We start from the raw sequence: 21,435 nt of genomic DNA, 5'->3' as shown, positions 1-21,435 counted from the left end.
GACTAGCTGTTTCAGGGTGGGGTGTGATTTCTGCCTCTGGAGTAAAAGTTGAGGGACAGCCTGCTTCTGCTTGGTGGGCTTGTCCCACTGCCACTTAGCTGCTGTTCGGCTTTTAATTGCCTTGAGGCAGAATCTGTGCACCATCTAACACCATGGACTCTTATCTTACTGAGCAGATCTTATGCATCACCTTGTCAAAGGCCTTCTGGGAGTCCAAATAGACCTCAAGTAGGACCCAAGGGCACAGCCTTAGAGTAAAGGGAAAAACCTTTAAAACAGAGATGAGGAGAAACTTCTTCAGCCATGGAGTGGTCAATTTCTGGAATTCATTGCCACATAAGGCAATGGAGGCTAGGTCATTGAGTACATTTAAGACTGAGATAGATAGGTTCTTGATTGTCAAGGGGATCAAAGGTCAGGGGGAGAAAGCAGGAGAATGGGTTTGAGAAATGTACAAGCCATGATTTGAATGGTGGAGCAGACTGGTCATATGTCTGATTGGTCTTGCCTGTAAGGAAATCCCACTTTCAGGTTTTGCTGGCCAATCAAATGACCTATAGCAGTCCAAGGTCATAGTACCAGTGGGAGCATTGACCATTGATGGGACTACATCCCATCCTTGTTATTAGCAATTGAGAATGGAACCAGATATGGCAGTAAGTGCAAGACAGGTGGGGATGTGGGTATTTTGTCAGGACCAGGTTGGCAGACCTCATTGAGGAGGACTATGGGGTTGGAGTACCATGATGGACAGGGCTGAGGGGAAGGGAGAGGAAACATGGCTATGGGAAGATATTGAGGGGGCTTTGACCCTTTGGATGGGCACTGCCCAGGTAGCAAAGCATGGAGTGGGTCTGTCCTGCTGCATGTTAAATCTTATCAGCAGTGAGAAGTGATCCTTAGGTGACCACTTAGTGACCACTTCAGTGCTCCATAGGAAGGTGCTCCTTGACACCAACCTTTACCATTTAGGTGTGTGTGAGGGATGGCATGTAATGTGGTGCCACATTTTAAAGTCCCCTCGCAGCATGTTTAGCCACCCCATGGAGGTCATTAAATCCTGCCCCAGGTAAAGGAAAATATTTAAAAATCATTAGACAATTCAACTTAGCAACTTTTCGAGCAGTTATTAACTTCAGTCTGAGGTTAACAATGGGTGATACCCATCATCAGTATCTAGAAACCTGGTGAAATTATGAAACATAAATGTGTGTTAAAAATAGACAACGTATTTATGTTTCAACTGCTTTCAGTGCCGCTACCGATCTGAGAATGTGTTCCCAGAAATAATTAATTTTTGGCTTTTTTCCGTTAATATCACACAGTCCACAAAAAGACTTCCATTCCATATTATCAACGTACCTCAGAATTTATTCTAATTAAATGTAACAACTATCAAGAAATATGCTTGTCAAGTAAACTATTCATTATTCTTTATATCTTCTTTCCTGTATGAGAATGACTTTTTCTGGGTATCCCATGATTTAGTCTTGTACCACAATGATCATTTGTTGATCATGATCACAAGACTGTTGATCTAAAAGTTATTTTGACATGACCTAGTTCTGTGATCACCACTCTTATCAGATAGAGAATGGTTAAACTCAATTTTAGTAAAATATCATATTTGCATTTATCTATTTTAATGCATTAACATGCTGCATTCAATTAATTATTTTTAAAGTTTAGTTGCAAAAGTAAATAGAAGCAGTCATTCTGCATCAGTAAGATTTAACACATATTATTTTAGCAGCTGTTTTGGCACTAATTCTATGTAATCGACTTTTGCTTACTTTCTTCCTCCTCAGCATATTGGTCAGTAGCTAACGCTTCATGTTCACAGGATAGCCCCTTTTTAAAAACCGTGTTACAAAGTTGCACAATATGGAATATAAATGTGTAACTTCATCAACTGGTTATATCTGTACATTTTTAAAAATATATTTTTGAAAAGCAAAAATTGTTGACTGAAATCTAAAATGGTGAAAACTCATATCCATCACGGTAGCCAAGTAACATCTCCTTGGGAAGGAGATGGAAGCATCTACAGTGATTATGATCTGCTGAAAGTGTGAACTGACTTTTTGAGATGGAAAATTGAAGGAGTTTATGGCACAATCATTAAAATTAATAACCTTCCCTCTTATGCAGTCATGGTTAGGGAGACGTTCTGTGATATGTTCTGTGTCCTAAGGAGTATTTCAACTAAACAAGAGCAAGGTTGTCTGATCCACCTTTGGTGTGAATTTGGATTTGGGCAGAGAACATAATCATTTGCTGGAGTGAATATCCTGCAGTCTGAATGCATCTCTCTCTCTCTCTCTCTCTCTCTCTCTCTCAAACCTCACTCAAAGCTGTGAGCTCTGTTTGTGAATTGAAAACCAGCCTGAGAATTTTAACGTGTTTCTTGTAAGCTATGAAGCCTAGTATGTAAATGGTGAGAAACTGCAGAGTTCTGAAGTGCAGAAAGCTGTGGGTGAGCTTTCTTTATACATGAATCACAAGATGTGAAAATGCTGACACAGCAAGTAATTAGGAAAGGTAAAGTTGTCATAATCTCACCAGACCGTAAGGCTGCTCTCTGGTTAGAGTAAGACAACTGGTGGTGGCTTAACACTGAGGCAAGGGGAAATGTTGAAAAGCAGAGTCCTTCATGGTAACCCCAACCAGTGCAGGAATTAAATCCATGCTGTTGGTGTCACTCTATATTCCAAACCAGCCAACTGAACCAATCAATACCTTCGAGCAGATAGCCATACCCTCTGCCCAATAGAATATTATAATTTATTACAATGGAAATTGAACCCAAAACTAGAGAAGTTAGGCAAGGATGTAAATGGAAACAATTCAGTGAAGGTTTACTAGACCAATGCTTGGAACTGTTAGGTTATGTTATAACGAAGGATTTGACAGGTTAGACCTGTAACAGAGGAAGTTTAGAAGAGTAAGATTGATACGTATGACTCTATGACTCTATATGAGATCCAAGAAGGTCTTGACAAGATGCATTGTGGAAAAGATGCTTCCTTTTATGGAAAATTATAAAACTAGCAATCATTATTTAAAATTCAAGGGGCAGCCATTTACGACAGGGATAAGGAGAATTTTATCTTCTCAGAGCATTTTGAGTCTTTGGAATGCTTTTCCTCAATATATGGTGAAATTTTTTAAGGCAGAGTTAGATAGATTCTCAATAAGCAAGGAGGTGAAATATTATCAGAGTAATCAGTTCAGTCATGATCTTATTGAATAACTGTGTAGGCAATGGTGCCAATAGGCTACTCCTCTCCTAAACTGTGCATTCGTATGAAGGCTTCACCCCAGTAAGTGATTAAAGGAGAAGGGGACCTACCAACCATGATTGCAAAGCTAGTGAGAACTGAAATGTCCAGATACAGTCGATGAATCTTTTGACTTTATCTTCAATTAAATATTTTATAATTTTGACAGAGGAAGCTCTGGTTTTCTGCGAAGTTGTAGTTTTCTGCATGTTTGGTGTGTGAGTATGTTTGTGTATGTTACTGGGAAGTAGGATGTAATTGAATAGTTAATATTATTTTCTGTGTGAGTAGACTTTAGCAATAAAACACTTATCATGTTTAATTGAAGAATACCTGTCTAGTTTAATTCACACATATTGGACATAATGAATAGAAACTTTGACAAAAGGTCAGTTAGACTCGAAACGTCAGCTCTTGTCTCTCCTTACAGATGCTGTCAGACCTGCTGAGATTTTCCAGCATTTTCACTTTTGATTGTACATAATGAACTACGTACTGCATGGGTAATACGGCAAGGTGGTTCAGTGGTTAGCTCTGCTGTCTCACAGTACCAGGGACCTAGGGTTCAATTCCAGCCTCGGGCAAGCATCTGTGTGGAATTTACACATTCTCCCAGTATGTGTGTGGGTTTCATCCAAGTGCTGCAATTCAAAGGTGTGCAGGTTAGTTGAATTGGCCATTTTAAATTGCCCATAGCATTCAGTGATGTGTAGGTTAGGTGTAAAAGTAGAGTAATGGAGAATGGGTTTGGGTGGAATACTCTTTGGAGGGTTGGTGTGGACTTGTAGGGCCGAAGGACCTGTTTCTACACTGTAGAGATTCTAAAAAAATATAGCTTCCTGTTTTCTCTTTTCTGTTGTGGGTAAACAAGGAGCAGGAAAAATCAGAAAACCAATTACCCTTCATCACCTGCTCATAATAACTTTACAAATTTTGGAGATATGTATAGAGCAGGGACAGGAATGGTTGTGTCAGGTTCCGGAATTTAGGTGTTTCAGTAAGAACAGAGAAGATTCAGTTATGTTTATTTTAGTGATGGAAAGGGATAGGTATAAAACACAGGGCAAGAGCAACAGCTGTGGGAAAGGCTAGAATGATGTGATAATTAAGATTTAGGATGCGTAGAATGGGGAAGGAAAATGCAGGGGACAGGTACAATTGAAATGTGGAGCTTATTCAAGGAACAGCTACTGTGTGTCTTGATAAATATGTACCTGTCGGGCTGGGAGGAAGTGGTCGAGTGAGGGAACTGTGGTTTACTAAAGCAGTTGTCTCTCTTGTCAAGAGGAAGAAGAAGGCTTATGTTAGGATGAGACATGAAGGTTCATTTATGGCACGTACAAGTTCTCCAGGAAAGACCTAAAGAGAGAACTAAGAAGAGCCAGGAGGGGACCTGAGAAATCGTTGGCAGATAGTTTTCTATCAGCATTTCAGGAATAAAAGAATGACTAGAGAAAGATTAGGACCAATCTAGGATAGTAGTGGGAAGCTGTGCATGGAGTCCAAGAAGACAGGGAAAACGCTAAATGAATATTTTTCCACAGTATTCGTGCTGGAAAAAGGCAATGTTGTCAAGGACAATACTGCAGTACAGGCTACTAGACTAGATGGGATTGAGGTTCACAAGGAGGAGGTGTTAGCAGTTCTGAAGAGTGTGAAAATAGATAAGTTCCCTGAGCCAGATAGGATTTATCCGGGGATTCTCTGGGAAGCCAGGGAGGAGATTGCGGGGTCTTTGGCTTAGATCTTTGTCGTAATTGTCTGCAGGAATAGTTCCAAAAGACTGGAGAATAGCAAATGTTGCTCCCTTGTTCAAGAAGGGGAGTAGAGACAACCCCGGTAATTATAGGCTAGTGAGCCTTATTTTGGTTGTAGGTAAAGTGTTGGAAAAGGTTATAAGAGATAGGATTTATAATCATCTAGAGAGGAATAAGTTGATTAGAGATAGTCAACACAGGTTTGTGAAGGGAAGGTCATGCCTCACACAACCTGATTGAGTTCTTTGAGATGGTGGATGAGGGTAAAGTGGTTGGTGTGGTGTATATGGATTTCAGTAAGGTGTTTGATAAGGTTTCCCATAGTAGGCTATTGCACAAAATATGGAGGCATGGGATTGAGGGCGATTTAGTGGTTTGGATCAGTACTTGGCTAACTGAAAGAAGACCGAAGGTAATGGTTGATGAGAAATGTTCATTTACTGGTGGTGTGCTGTAAGGATCAGTTTTGGGGCCACTGCAGTTTGTCATTTTTATTAATGACTGGGATGAGCATGTAGAAGGATGGGTTAATAAATTTGTGGATGACACTAAGGTCAGTGGAGTTGTGGATAGTGCTGATAGATGTTGCAGGTTACAGAGGGACATAGATCAGCTGCAGAGCTGGGCTGAGGGGTAGCAAATGGAGTTTAATGCAGAAACGTGTGAGGTGATTCGCTTTGGAAGGAATAACAGGAATAAAGAGTACTGGGCTAATGGTGAGATTCTTGGTAGTGTAGAAAAGCTGAGCGATCTTGATGTCTATGTACATAGGTCCCTGAAAGTTGCCATCCAGGATTGTTAGGGTTGTTAAGAAGGCATAAGATTACTTAGCTTTTATTGGTAGAGGGATTGTGTTTCGGATCCACTTGGAGTATTGCATACAGTTCTGATCACCACATTATAAGAATGATGTGTAAACTTTAGGGTTCTGAGGAAATTTACTTTGATGTTGCCTGGTGAGGGATGGTCATATGAGGAAAGGCTAGGGGGCCTGAGGCTGTTTTCATTGGAGAGAAGAAAGTTGAGAGGGGACATAATAGAGACATATAAGATAAGAGAGTTAGGTAGGGTGAACAGTGAGAGCCTTTTTCCTCGGACAGTGATGGCTAGCATGAGAGGACATAGTTATAAATTGAGGGGTGATAGATACAGAATAGATATCAGAGGTACTCAAAGTAATAATGGCGCGGAATGCACTGCCTGCAATAGAAGTAGACTCACCAACTTTAAGGGCATTTAAATGGTCATTGAATAAACATGGATGAAAATGGAATAGTGTAGGATAGATAGGCGTTGGATTGGTTCTACAGGTCGGCACAACATCGAGAGCCGAAAGGCATGTACCACGCTGTTATGTTCTATGCTCTAAATCTTGCATCAGCAATTCGATAAATAAAAGGTTATTTGTTTTATACATTACCAATTATAAGAAAGCAGAGCAGGCCACCAGGAGAACTCATTGTTCCTTCAAGTACCTAATGTCCTGGACTAACAGAATAGAAGTCTTAATTTAACCTTCCATATGAGCTAATGAATGGAAAATTTACCCTGTCTAAAGTGTTCCTCCCAGATGCCATCAGAACCTTTCTACATGGACTTCCTACTACTACTACAACTCTTAAATAGTGTTTGAGGCAGATGGGGTTTTCTACATAAGTATGTGTAAATGGTGGATGGTACTCCCTGAGGGGTTTCTATTGACACCAGTGGAAAAAAGGTTGAGGGGGTTTAACATTGGGCAGATGATCCAATTCATCACATTACTCCTATGCCAAAGAAGTTCTGTGATTCCTTGCAGAGGAATTGCTAATCCCTTGTTCTGATTTTTGACCCCTCAAATAGCATCAACAAAGGAGGAATAAATTCTTATCCATCCCATCACTAACCCAATCATTATAAAATAATTTCAATGACTCTTTCTTTTGAGAATGTGCTGGCAGAATGTGCACCAATCAGAACAGTGTGTACTCCAGCATTCATAATATGCCTGACATGAGAACCTGATAGTGAAACTGAGGAACAAAGATGAAAAATACCTTTCATTCTCCTATCTCATGCCCCTATGTTTATAATAAAAAGATACTAAGTACTGCTATATTTAATTTTTCCTATATCACAACAGTAAACATACCAAAAGTATGTAATTAGCTGCAAATCACTAGCTTGGAGCTGCCTGGTGGTCAAGAATTTTGCTAGACAGGTGCAAGTCTTTAGTTCTTTTCTAAAGACAAAAATCTGCAGATGCTGGAGTCCAAAGCAGACGAATAGCAGGCAAACAGGGGCTGGAAGAACAGCAAACTCAGGCAGCATCAAGAGGTGGAGAAGTCAATGTTTTGGTTATTAATCATTTTTCAGGATGACATGTGAGGGTATGGGAAGCTACAGATAAAAAGAGAGGAGGGGACTGGGTGGGGAGAGTAGCGGAATGGTGCAAAAGTGAAAGGTGGTCACAGGTAGTGGGTACGACCTGGTTGGTGAATGGGAGGGATGAAACTGGTTGGTAGCTGAAAGTATGGATTGGTAGGTGAAATGGAAGGGAGGAGGCAGGGCTGGGAAGAGAGCCAGGGGATGGGTGGGAAGGTTATTTGAAGTCCTCTGGGCTGCAGGCTGCCCAGGCGGAAGATAAGGTGTTGTTCCTCCAATTTGTAGTCTGATTCACTCTGGCATTGGAGGAAGTGGAGGATGGACATATCAGAGAGGGTGTGGAAATTGGAATTGAAATGGGCAGTGACCACGAGGCTGAGTGAAGGTGCTTAGTGAAGTGGTCACCTAGTCTATGTTTGTAGAGAAGACCACATTAGGAACACCAGGCGCAGTCAGCTGGAAGAGATGCAAGTGAACCTCTGTCTCACCTGGAAGGACTGTTTGGCACCCTGGATGGAGGTGAGGGAGGTAGTGTATGGGCTGCTGTTGCATCTTTTTCGCTTATAGGGGAAGGTACTGGCAGGATTGGAGAGGTTGGTGGGAGTGGGGCGTGAACCAAGGAGTGACAAAGGGATCAGTCCTTGTGGAAGGCAGAGAGGGGTTGGGAGGGGAAGATGTTCTGGTTGGTGGAGGCTAATTAGAGTCGGCAGAAGTGTTTTAGGATAATGCGTAGGATCCAGAGGCTACTGGGTGGCAAGTGTGAACTGGGGAACCCTGTCTTTATTATGTTTAGGGGTGTGGTTTACAGCAGTGGACCAGGGAATGGAGGAGGTGGGGTGGAGGACTCTCTGGATGACAGAGGAGAGAAAAAATGTTGTTTGAAATAGGACATCTGGGAACATCTGCTCGTAGAAATGGGAGTTTGTTGGTTTATAGTAAATGCCTGTCCATAAGTTTCTCCAATTCCGGGAGGTGGCAACGGGCACTCGCATGTTGGTTACATCAAACAGTCCCTCTTCAGTATGTACACAGGTACTGTTCCCCAACTCTTCCGCTGTTACATCGATGACTGCACTGGTGCTGCATCCTGCACCCAGGCTGAACTGGAGCAGTTCATCAAATTTGCTAACTACCGCCTGCCACCACCAACACACCCCCCACCCCACCCCCCGCCACCCCACCACATTCAAGTTCACTTGGTCTATCTCGGACACTTCCCTCCCCTTTCTTGATCTCTCAACTTCCATCTCCAGCGATAGCTTACTAACTGATATTTACTATAAACCACAAGACTCCCATTGCCATCTGAATTACATCTACCAATAACTGCGACAATCTCAGGCTAAATCATTTCCACGGCACTTTCAGATTTGTGCACATCCCTGTATGAGTAAAACAGGGAAGATGACATAACCATAACTAACAAGGTAGATCAAGGATAGTGTTTAAGCCAAAGAAGAGGCAAATAAATTGACCAAAAAAAGCAACAACCCTGAGGACTGGGAGAAATTTAAAATTCAGTAGAGGAGGACAAAGGGTTCAATTCAGAAGGGGAAAATAGAAGATGAGAGTAAACTTGTGGAAAACAGGAAAACTGACTGCAAAATCTTCTATATAGATATTTAAAGAGAAAAAGACTGGTGAAGCTAAATGGAGGTCCTTTAAAGTTAGAATCAGGTAAATTCATAATGGACAACAATGAGCTGGCAGACAAGTTGAACAAATACTTTGGATCTGTCTTCACAAGGAAGACATAAATAATCTTTGGACATGCTATGGACAGAGGGTCAAGCGTGAAGGAGGAACTGAAGGAAATCCTTATTAGTCAGGAGATAGTATTGGGGAAATTGATTGGATTAAAACCCAATAACTCCCTAGGATCTGATGCTCTGCATCCCAGAATACTTAAGGAAGAGGTCTTAGACATATTAGCATTGGTGATCATTTTCCAGCATTATATAGACTCTGGAAGAGTTCAAATAGACTGGAGGGTTGCTGATGTCAATTATTAAGGATGCTGGGGTCAATTATTAAGGATGTAAAAACTGAGCATTTGGAAAGTATCAGTCCAAGTCAGCATGGATTCACTAAAGGGAAATCATGCTTGACAATTCTTCTGGAATATTTTGAGGATGTGACCAGTAGAGTGGACATGGGTGAGGCAGTGAATGTTGTGTATCTGGATGTTCAAAAGGCTTTTGACAAGGTTCCACACAAGAGATTAATAACCAAAATTAAAGGTCGTGGTATATTCATATTCATATATTAATGTGAATAAATGTATTCAGCAACAGGAAATAGAGTTGGAAAAAAGGGTCCTTTTCAGATTGGGAGGTAGTGATGGGTGGGGTACCACAGCGTTCAGTGCTGGGACCCCACCTGTTCACAATTCACATTAATGATTTGGAGAAAAGAATTGGAGAAACTTCTCCAAATTTGCAGATGACATTGAGCTGAGTGGCAGCATGTACTGTGAGGAGGATGCTAAGTGGATGACTTGGATAGGCTGCTGAATGGGCAAATACTTGGCAAATGCAGTGCAATGTGGACAAATGTGAGGTTATTCTCCTTTGGTGACAGAAACAGGAAGATAGGTTATTATCTGATAGGTTTAGGAAAAGATGAAGTGCAATGAGATCCATGTAGCAGGGTGGAACAGTTGCTGAAGTTTGACATGCAGGTACAAGTGGCAGTGAGGCAGGCTAAAGGCATGCTGGCCTTCATAGCGAGAGGATTTGAGTATGTGAGTAGGGATGTCTTGCTGCAGTTTTGGGGAGTCCACACCTTGAGTATTGTTTTGGTCTCCCATTCTGAGAAAGGACATTCTTGCTGTTGAGGAAGGCCAGCAAATGTTCACCAGACTGATTCCCAGGATGGCAGCATGGACATATGAAGAAATACTGGATCAACTGGGCTTGTACTCAGTGGAATTTAGAAGAATGAGTGGAGAATCTCTTAGGTACATATAAAATCATGATGGGACTGTTCAGGCTAGATGTGAGACGAATGTTCCAATGTTGGGGGAAAGTCGAGAACCAGGAGTCGCAGTCAGAGAATAAAGGTTAAGGCATTCAGGACTGAGATGAAGAAGAATTTCTTCATTCAGAGGGTTGTGAACCTGTGACATTCTTTACCGCAGAAAGCTGTTGGAGTCAGTTCCTTAGATGTATCAGGTGGACATGGCCCTTGCAGCAAAAGAGATCAAGGGCTATGGAAGTGTCTTTTGAGAGAAAGTGGGAGTGGGATATTGAAATTGCATAATCAGTCATGATCATATTGAATAGTGATGCAGACTCAAAGGGCCAAATAGCCAACTCCCGCACCTATTTTTTAAGTTTCTATATTAATACATGAATTCAATTATGCAGCAATGTGAGGTCAGTGTGCTGGCACCATACTTAACATTGGTATATAAAGTTGAGTCAAACAATGAACACTCATATACCACTACCTGTATGCAATCCCTTAGCTGTAATGGTTATTAAAGCCTTTTACTATCAGCTATTATGAAGAAGGTCTGTGTTTAAATGTTGACCTGCTCTTTTAAACTAACTATGGAGTTCAAAAAGGATCATTCACTGTCATTCATTTTGTTGTTATGTGAGAAATTAAATGCTTCCTCAAGGGAATAATAATTGTTTTCTGAAATTTCTAGAATATATTACAACACTGTTTCTATTTAATTTTCTTTCTTTTGTTATGATATGAGCCTTGCCTTTGTTTCACCTTCCCAGCCAGTTCCTGAATCTTACTTTAGTTTTTTAAATGGTGGCAATTGAAATGTAATCCTGAAAAGTATGAAATTATGCATTTTGGGAAGCAAGTTAGTGCACGTTTATTGGTAGGACCTCGAGAAGTTACCTTGATGTGTTTGTGCATAAATCCTTGAAGGCAGCAAGACAGGGAGATAAGGTGGTAAAGAAGGCATGTGGAATTCTTGCCTTTATGATTCAAGGCATTGAATACCAGAGCTATAGTAGATCTATATCTAACATTAATTCAGCCACAGTGGGCTACTAACTGCATTTCTTATTGCTACACTGTAGGAAGGATGAGAATGTTTTAGAGAGGGTACAGAAGTGATCCACCAGTATGTTGCCTGGCTGGAGTGGTTTAGCTACAAAGAGAGACTAGCTGGACTGGATTTGTTTTCTTTCAAGCATAGAAGACGGGGGGATCTGATTGAGGTGTACAAAGTTCTGTGGGACATGAACAAGGTCATTCCGAAGAATGTTTTCCCCTTAGTAGATGGTTCAGTGGCCAGTTTTAAATTAAGAAGCAGAAGGGATTTAGAAATTTCTTTTACACTCAGAGGGTTGTAAGTGTCTGAACTCACTACCTAAGATGGTGTTAGAGACAGGAACCCTCAAGAGATTTAGGAACTGTTAGATGAACACTTGAAGCGTCATAGCATATAAGGCTACAGGCCAAGCCTTGGAAACAGGATTAGAATCATTCAACGGGTGATAACCAGTGTGGACACAATGGCCCTTCCATGCTTTAACATTCTACAAATCTATGACCCTAGTTCAGTGCCTGGTTTGTTTTGTTCAACTGGTGGTAGCTGGACATTTGACTAGAAATTGTAATGAGTAAGGAGAAAGTGTAGCCTGATAAAAGGCCTTTGAGAGACTCTGGTGGCAGCATCAGTTGTGTGAAAGAGCAGGCTGAAGGAGGTGAGTAAATCTTTACAAACCCATATCCATATAATCCATAATCTGATGAAGGTGGACACAAAGTGGATTTGCAATTTTCATGTTAAAACAGAAAAGGAAAATGCCTAACAACCTCCATTGAATATCTATTCCACTAACAGTTGCAAATTTTTTTTTTGTGATTAGTCAACTTGCAGAAGCATGTTGATAATCATTGGCCTTCACCTATCCTGCATCCAATACTCTGTCTCACTGGATATTACGTGGAATGTGAGTGTTTCCATTCCACAGTTTAGATATTGGATACTGATCCTAACAGATGATTGCTATATTATTATTAACCAGCTAACCAGAGTAAATAAAGGAAGTAGACTTAATTAGTTACTGTCAGACTTCTAAAAATATGGAGGGAAATGGCTTTTGCATTCTGTGATTTTAAACCACAGGTATAATCGTGTAGGTGTGCTAAATTGTTTTTACTTGTAGTCCTCCACTGGCTTCAGCAAACAGGGCAAGAGCAGAGAAAGATTTCCATCACAGATCAACATCAAGTGACCATTGAAGGAAAGTACCTGATTGGAGAGCTGTTATTTTAATCAATCCCAGTCAAAGATGTTATTCCGCTCAGTCCACCTGAAAATGTATCTGTCCTCGTAATTCTGTTCAAGTGCAATAAAAAATGTTGGTAGGATCAAGTGACTTGAGAGAGAAATGACCAATTCTGTCTTACACAATGTTTGACTAAAAAATCACAGACTAAGCATTATGTCGAAAAGATTGCACAGAAGTTTCCTGTTGGCTGTTACTTGCATGTATTGTGTCAGTTTTATGCCAATACCTTACCAATAGGTGTATGAAGGAAATATATCTGTTTCGCTTTTCTCCAACATTATTGCAATTTTCAAAAGTTCAATGTAAATCACAATGAATAGGCTCTCACTCTCAACATCTAAGTTCATCAGTTAAGGGTGATCATTTAGAGGAGGTACTGGAGAGAGTTCAGCACAAACTGGTTTCTGAAAAGCTATTGCCTTTTGGTGGAAAATGGGAAAAAATTACAGGATGGACACTTACAATGAAGTGGAATTTAGTGTTTCACTATTGTTTGAGCTAACTGCATTCACATACGCCATCTTTCCTTTGTGCAGGATGGCACTGCTCCATACAGTTCAAGATATGTAGGGTCTATGGTGGCAGATGTTCATCGTACATTAAAATATGGAGGTATCTTCATGTATCCTGCCAACAAGAAAAGCCCAAAAGGAAAGGTACATTTTCACTTGTAATTGGACATTCTTATGTTTGTGTTTTATATGGCTTGTAAATACAAACATTTATTGCATCATGTAGTAAGCAGAACTTGGAGAGAGGACTCTTGTTTTTTGTTTTCAGTACAAATTCCAGCATCTGCAGTAATTTGCTCTTTTTGCCCAAAAGAATGCCATGGAGGCAAAGGCGGTGCAAGGAGAGTTCAACATCATGTCATGGAGTCTCCCCATCCCAAGACCTTCACCCACCTTCAACAATCTCCCTCCACCTGAACTCCTCCCTCTGGCCTTTTAGCTGCACTTGACCTGTTCATTGAAACGTGTCAACATGACTTTGATTGCCTCAATTTCTCTGCCATCAAATGCTCTTAGATCTAACCCTGATTTGTAATTAAGCCTGCTGACAAGGGTGGTGCTGCTGTTTTTCTGGCACTTACCTCTACATTGCAGAGGCTGAGTGTCCGCTTTCAGATACCTCCTCCTACCTCCCTTGGACCTTAGAACATCATGCCATTGTGTCCACTTATTTCATCTGGAATCTCCCCTTCACTGCCTCCAAGCTCATAGTCTCCCAAACCCTCTACCTCCTCCCAAAATCCACAAATATGACTGCACAGGAGGCCTGTTGTTTCTGCCTACTCCTGCCCCACAGAACTCATCTCTTCCTACCTTGACTCGATTTTATCTCTTCTTGTCTAATCCCTTCCCACTTTTCCTCTGATATTTCACATCAGTTTCAGGATTTCCAATTTGTGGGCTCCAGCTGCTTCCTCTTCACCATGGATGTGCATTCCCTTTACACATCCATTGCCACCAGGATGGTCTCAGGGCTGTCCACTGCTTTCTGGAAAAGAAGTCTAGAACCATCAGCTCAATCATCACTCTCTTCTACCTGATTGAGTTCTTCATCACCCTGTTCAACTTCTCTTTTAGCTCCTCTCTGTCTTCAGGTCAGAGGGGTAGGTAGCCATGAGTACCTGCATGGACCCCAGTTCTGCCTGTCTCTTTGTAGGGTATGTGGAACATTCCTTGTTCCAGTCCTATTTCTGCCCCCACTCACAAGTCTTTCTCTGGTATATTGATGACATCATCAGTGCTGCTTCCCTCTCTTGTTCAGAATTGGTAACGATTATCCATTTCAATTCCAATTTCCATCCTGCTCTCACATTCACCTGGACCATCTCTGGCTCCTCCTCCCCTCCCTCTGTTTCCATTTCCAGAGATAGGCTGAACACAAATAGGCACTACAAATCCACTTACTCCCACAGTTACTGTAATAGCACGGGGTAAATCCCTCTGCTAATTTAAACCCACAGAGAAGCTCAACTCATACTGTAACCTGTTAAATTTCAAGAGGCAAAGAACTATCCCAGAGCTCACAATTTAAAGTAAAAATTAACAATTTTATTCTTTAAGTCCAGAAGAGAACATTAAACAACTACTTACAACTCCTTTCTCTTAAACTTATCTTTTACCTCCCACTCTACAATACTGGTCCAATAAATTCCCTCTTGAATTTAAGGCAAATCAATTTCAAAACCAGTTGTCATCTTCAGATGTCAAACTTTCTCTGTAGATTTCTTTAAGTCAGCTTTGGTCTTCTAGTGCACAAATTTCTTATGGACTATTCAGCTAGTAGTCTATACTTGTTGGTGATCTTGGCAGTTCTCTTTCTAACTGTTCAAAATGTCTGGGTTTATACCTCAAAATATCGGATAATTTCATTAGTTTGATGTCATCAAAACATTAAATTCAAATTCAATTGGATTTTGGTCTCTAGGACATAATTTAAACTGATTGGCTGAATTTGAATTTGTTTTTGTACCACAGCAACACAGGACCAGCTATTTGTGTTATATTTTTAAATTGTTCAGCACACTGTGCTTTCAGTCAGTCCTTGCTAGCTTCCTCTCTCTTAAAGGTACAGTACACATCTACACCTTCAAAATAGTTACCTTGACTATACATCCTCACACTCTACTTCCTATAAAAATTCTATTCCTTTCTCCCTGTTATACCTCTGTCTCTGGCTCATCTGTTCTAATCATGCCAGCCATGAGCAGGGGGCTTCTGAAATGTCCATCTTCTTCAGCCGAGGATTCTCCAGAGCCCTCAGCCAGGCTCAACAAATCTTCCGCATTTCAGCCCTCACTGCTTCTTTTCCCTCCCATGACAGTGAAAGGCCCTCCCTGCCCTTGTCCACACCTACTGTTCCACCAAAATCTACATTCAGAGGATCATTGGATGCCATTTTAGCCACGTCCAGCAGTATGCTATCACCAGAATAGGCCCTTTGGCCCACGATGTTGTACTGATGATTAGACCTAATGTAAAATAAAATAACTTAACCTACGCACCCCTCAATTCACTGCTATCCATGTCGTGGGTGAGACCACTGTTAGAACACTTATGTTTTGTCTGCAAAAAAGACCCTGAGCTTCCAGTTGCTTGTCACTTCGACACACCACCCTGTTCCATGGCCAACATTTCTGTCTCAGGCTTGCTGCAGTGCTCCAGCAAAGCTCAGGATATGCTGGAAGAATAGCACCTCATTTTCAGCTTGGGGATATTGCAGCATTCAGGATTTAATACCGAGTTCAACAATTTTAGGGCTTCAGCATCTTTCCCCATGCCTGCCCCTACCACCAGTGGGTTGTTAACACACATTACCCATTAATTGTTCACATTAGCAGCTATTCAGCATCCCCCCAACCAGACTGACCTGTAACCACTCCTTTGTTTGTCCAACTGTTTCTCTCTCTTTATTTTGCCACCTATCGCTCACTCTCCACCCTCCCACCACCCCATTCTGCTCCTGAAGAAGGGTCAGTGGACCCGAAACATTAACTCTGAGTTCTCTCCACAGTTGCTGCCAGACCTAATGAGAGTCTTCAGCAATTTCTGTTTCTGTTTTAGCATCCTCAGCTCTTTTGTTTTTTTTTTAGCAGAATTAGGAATCCTGGCTGAACATTCCCTTCCATTACCAGGACACTGGCCAATTAACTAGCCGTACAACCACAGTTGCCTTCCTTTGTGCTTGGTATGACTCCAACCAGTGGAGAGTTTTCCACTGATTCCCATCGAAATCTACCCTGCTAGGGCTCCTTGATGCCACATTCCCATCAAATGCTGCCTTGATGACGAGAACAGTCATTCATACTCTGCTCTCTGATTACAACACTCGGTTTTCAGTTGTGGCTTATATATTACAGAGCCATTTTAACTCGCCACAACTAATAGCTCTGACTTTATCAGCACTGCTGCAATATAAATGAGATGTACAACATATGAAAGTCAAGAACTACTGGAGGAGGTAGTTTTCTTGAAGTTTCTGTTCAAGTAAAGGATGGCAGTTTGTGTCACTGAAGACACAAAAGAATCAGTAATATCATTGTGCCAATGTCAAAGGCAAGGCTGCGGTAGGTGATTTTGGGTATCCGGATATGAATGTAGACAGGTTTTTTTATTAGGCAAAGGGTGTCGATGAATAGTGAACTAAGGTGTGCAAATTTAATTGCAATATAAATCTTCCTTAGTCTTAATTGAATGATAAACAGACTCAATTATCTCAATGCCTTGCTCCTGCTCCAAATCTTTAATGTACCCTGAGTATACTAGCATTTCCCAGGAATAACCTAACTCACTTATTATCTACTGGTTGAACTTAATAATATGCTTCAAGCTCACTGCTACATATTAGAATAATTGATATTAGTGTTATGGTAAATGTTTTAATAAATAATTTAAATGTGTTGTTTGTTAACCATAGCTTCGTCTTCTGTACGAATGCAACCCAATGGCCTTTATAATGGAACAGGCTGGTGGAAAAGCCACAACAGGAACCCAGCCAGTACTTGATGTGAAGCCAGAGTCTCTTCATCAACGGGTTCCACTCATAATGGGATCACCTGATGATGTTGATGAATTCCTTTCCTTTGCAAAGAAACATGAAGCTAATGCATGAAGTCTCAAGCTCCCTACAGATTGCAAAACTGATTACTTGAAACAATAATGACCGATCTATAGATTTAAATAAACAGGACTGTGCTCAGTAAAAAAGTGTAAACTGTATGAGAAACACATTTGAAGTAGATAAAAGAATATATTGCTAAATTTTCTTCCATGCTTGACTCGATTCTGCATTTGAATCGAGTCTGAATTCTCAGTTTTCTGAATTCTCAGTTTTCCTGAAAGTATAGTTTTCTTGCTGCACTTAGAAAATTAGAGACTCTTTGGACAGTTGTTTCTAAAATTATTTCACTATTTCTTTGTGCATTTGTTGAGTTAAATGAGTTCAGAATTATGTTAATGTTGTTCATACGGGTGACAATTATCCAAAGAAACTGAGGCTTAACTTCATTTCAAGCAGTCAGGGAAAGGGACAAGATCAACTATTTAAATGGAGAAGAATACTGAAGAAGGTGTACAGCTGGCTCCCAGTTCATTGTCATCTGTCTCGTTCTCCTGTCGAAGACCCATATGTGTATTCAAGATAGAATTATTCCATTTCAAACATTAAGTACCAATTTTTACAAGTAACAAAGCAAATCATGAGTCTCGCCATGTTTCACACAAACTTTCCCACTATATACAACATCCATCCAAACACATATATGACTTGAATTGATGAAAATTTGTCCACGAGAACTGTTATGACCAAGTGAAAATGACTACTTTACCCTATCCTCCCACTGCTTGTTTGATTGCAAGAGGTTTGTGCTTTAGAATTTAGAGAGAATGCATTTTGCCAATTCTATAAGTACTCCACTGTTTTAATTTTGAGGCTAAGAAGAATTTCAGATTTCTTTAGGTTAAATAAACAACATTATGTGTTGAACTGTTCCCCAAGCTAAAAATGATCAAGTAAAGCAACACTCTTCATACAGTCACGCATTGTCTTAACCTGTCTCCTTCTTAGCAAAGAACCCTTGAAGTTCTCTGCTTAGCCTAGCGAGATTCTATTAATTTATGTCAACAGCCGTTATTATTTCCAAACAAGCAATTGCGTTTTGATGTTCCATTGTAGAAACATTTGAAAAGTTTCAGGTTGATGTGAATTAATGTAAGGTGGGGTCTTTCATGCTTCCAAGGTATAGACTGTTTATTTTCATCCTTTTTGGTAGATTGTTGAAATTGTGTATTTGCAACAGTTGCCCAATGGACGTTAACTCTTCAAAAAACGCAATGGTTGTAGAGGTTTGTGTTTTACTTTAAATCCAGCCGGGAAAAGACAGAGTTACAGAGTGACACAATTTCTACCCTTTATCTACAAAATCCCTTATTGCAATTGCTTAATAGAATATGAAATGAATTGCTTCAAAATAAACTTTTTAAAGTTAAACTGATAATGTAGTTCATTATTTTGTGTATAATGTTGAGTTTAGTCAGAGGCTACCTAACTAAATAACCATCCTGAGTTTGGTTGCTTCAATAAAATGCTAGTAATTGTCTGCAAGATTAAAAGACCTATAAGGAGAAGAATGGTCATATTTCTGATCTTAGCTTATAAACCCAGAATCATTAGCCAACCAATTGTACAGCTCCTTTATGTCACCAGAACTCAACCAAAGGACAAATATCCGGTTCGCCCACCATCAGCTGTACAAATGGTCTGTGTTCAAGTGACACCGAAGACTTGTTTTTTTTTAAAAAAATTAATTATACTATTTACTGGAGTTAGAAGAGTAAGAGGTGATTTGGCTGAAACATATATTACCCTGAAAGGTCTTGATAGAGTTGCTGGAGAAAGGATGTTTCCTCTTATGAGAGAATCTAGAACTAGGGTTTGCTGATTAAAAATAAGAGGTTGGATCCAAGATGGCAGCGGTTTGAGTGGTCTGCTGTGCTGGACTCTGTGCCATACCCCCAGGCAAGGTGGTCCTTTACCATGCCCCCACCACCTCCCCCATCAACCACCCCCAGGACAAAAAAGAATTAATTTAAACTTTACTGATAATTTGGAGCTGTTTTAAGGCCAGGATGAAATTGAATAAAGGAAAGGGTCCAAAAGGAGCACAGCAGACAGGGCACTCCCCTACTGCATTGGGGGTGGCTGTAGCCAGTGCTCAAACTCCTGTGGCAGCCCCTTTGGATCTAACAGGACAGCGGCATTTACTCTTGGGGTTTGCCAAACTCCAAGGAAAGCAGCAGTAGGACCACTATCTGCCAAGCTAAAAAAACATAAGCTGGAAATCCAGCTGCTGGACCGAAGAATGGAGGCAGTGGAGGAGAGGACCACGGCATTGGAGACCATGGCGGAGGTCTTGGGAGGAAGGATCCAAATGCTGGAAGACTAGGTTCAGGTCCTTCAAAAATAAGTTGACGACCTAGAGAACAATAATAGGAGAGAAAGCTTACAGCTCGTGAGTCTTCCAGAACACAAAGAAGGCGAGGACCTTGTCGGCTTCTTGGAGGAGTGGCTCCCGAAGTTCCTGAGATTGGAGTTGGAGACGGGCTTAGTGAGTGTGGAGCAGGCCCACTGGATTGGAATGCGCAGATCCAGTTTGGACCTACGCCCCCACACAGTCCTGTATTATAAAAAAAAAGTTAAAGGTTGAAACAGCAAGAAAACTGGGAAGAAATTGACAGGATTTAATGTACAAAGGCTCAAAGTAATGTTTTTTCAGGATTTTTCAGAAGCCCCAATTAAGTTGAGAAGGGCATTTGATGATGTCAAGAAAGAATTAAGGGACCTGAACATTTAATATTCCTTGAAGTACCCGGCTGTGTTGTGTTTCGTCCCTGGGGGGGGGACAGTATATAATTTTGACTCTGCAGAAAAGGTGAGGCACTTTGTGAATTCTTTGAATTGAAGGACTTGACTCAGGTGGGAGGGGAGGGGGCATCATTGCAGACAAAAGTACGGGTTTTTTTATTGCCTTTTTTTTCACTTCTCTCTCCCCCTTTCTTATCTGTGGTTATTGGCTTTATACGTACAGCCTTGTTGTAAAACTAGAATTATTTTATATGTTGGTCGATTGGGCATTATTTGGGTCCTTTTTTTTACTGCTGTCCTTTTGATTTTGTATTGGGGGTGGTTAAGATGGGGGGGAGTGGGGGGGGGTGTGGTGATGGGCGTCCATTGTTAACTCTCAGAATGTAAATAACAGGTTTTCCTAATCTGTGAATTGCCTGGGGCTAGGGCACAGCCTCAGCTGGAGGGAGTTAAGATGGTAGTAAGGTTGGGAGGATAGCCCCCTATCAGCAAGGTGGAAGATCTCTAGTGAATTGGGAGTTATTTAGGTGCTTGTTTCAGTTAAATGTGGTGATTAATTTTTTTAGTTGTAGTAGTTTTTATAGGAGTAATTTTTAGACTCCACAGAGTTAATGTCTATGTAGCTCATCACACCTCAGATGAGCATTCTCCTCTTGGGAAACCATGGGCTGCCCATGTGTTGTCAAGCCTTAGGAAGGAAAGGGGCATTGCCCTACTGTAAGAGATGCATCTAACTGATAAGGAGCATCTGAAACTGCAGCAGGGGTTTATGACAGGGTATTCTCCTCCTTCTTCAGCTCTAAGAGTAGAGGAGTGGCTACACTGATAAGAAGGAAACTCCCTTTCCAGGTAATGGAGCAGATTAAGGATAAACATGGATGGTTTATCCTTCTTAAAGCCCTAATACATGGGAAGAGTATGGCATCTTGAATGTATATTGTCCCCCAGTGCATCCTCTTAAATTTCTAATTGATGCAGTGGCTAAAATAATGAATCTTGGGGTACGCCGCATGATCATAGGAGGGGATTTTAATCGCCTAATAAATCCCGAAGTTGACAGGATGCCAAGGGCCTGGCAGGTACACCCATGCAATCTAAGCAGTTGGTGGACCTGTGTGAGGAGTTGGGACTAGTGGATGTATGGAGGCACCTCCACCCTAATGGAAGAGACTTTACATTCTACTCCAACCCACAAAGTGCCATACGTGAATTGACATTTTTTTTATGCAAACTGACAGTTTGGACAGAACATTGGCTTGCTAAATTGAGAATATAGCTGTTTTGAATCATGAGCCAGTGTATTTAGATGTTAAAATCAAGGGTAGTGGAATGGATACACAGCACTGGCACATGTACCCAGTTCTGTTAAGGGAAAGCAAATTTGTTGAATATATC

General features: G+C 41.0%; 1 protein-coding gene across 1 annotated transcript in view; it reads left to right on the top strand.

The window, feature by feature from the left end:
• LOC132828283 (fructose-1,6-bisphosphatase isozyme 2-like) overlaps positions 1–18,666 on the top strand; it is a 48,792-nt gene extending 30,126 nt beyond the window's left edge. The window contains exons 6-7 of the mRNA XM_060845260.1: positions 13,206–13,325; positions 17,095–18,666. Coding sequence (XP_060701243.1) covers positions 13,206–13,325; positions 17,095–17,289 — 315 coding nt within the window. The 3' untranslated portion in view covers positions 17,290–18,666. The remainder of the gene's footprint in view (positions 1–13,205; positions 13,326–17,094) is intronic.
• The last annotated feature ends 2,769 nt before the right edge of the window (positions 18,667–21,435 follow it).

The sequence above is a fragment of the Hemiscyllium ocellatum genome, chromosome 2 (assembly GCF_020745735.1).
Source record: "Hemiscyllium ocellatum isolate sHemOce1 chromosome 2, sHemOce1.pat.X.cur, whole genome shotgun sequence".
NCBI classification, from domain to species: Eukaryota; Metazoa; Chordata; class Chondrichthyes; order Orectolobiformes; family Hemiscylliidae; genus Hemiscyllium; species Hemiscyllium ocellatum.
This window is presented reverse-complemented; position numbering and strand designations above follow the sequence as displayed.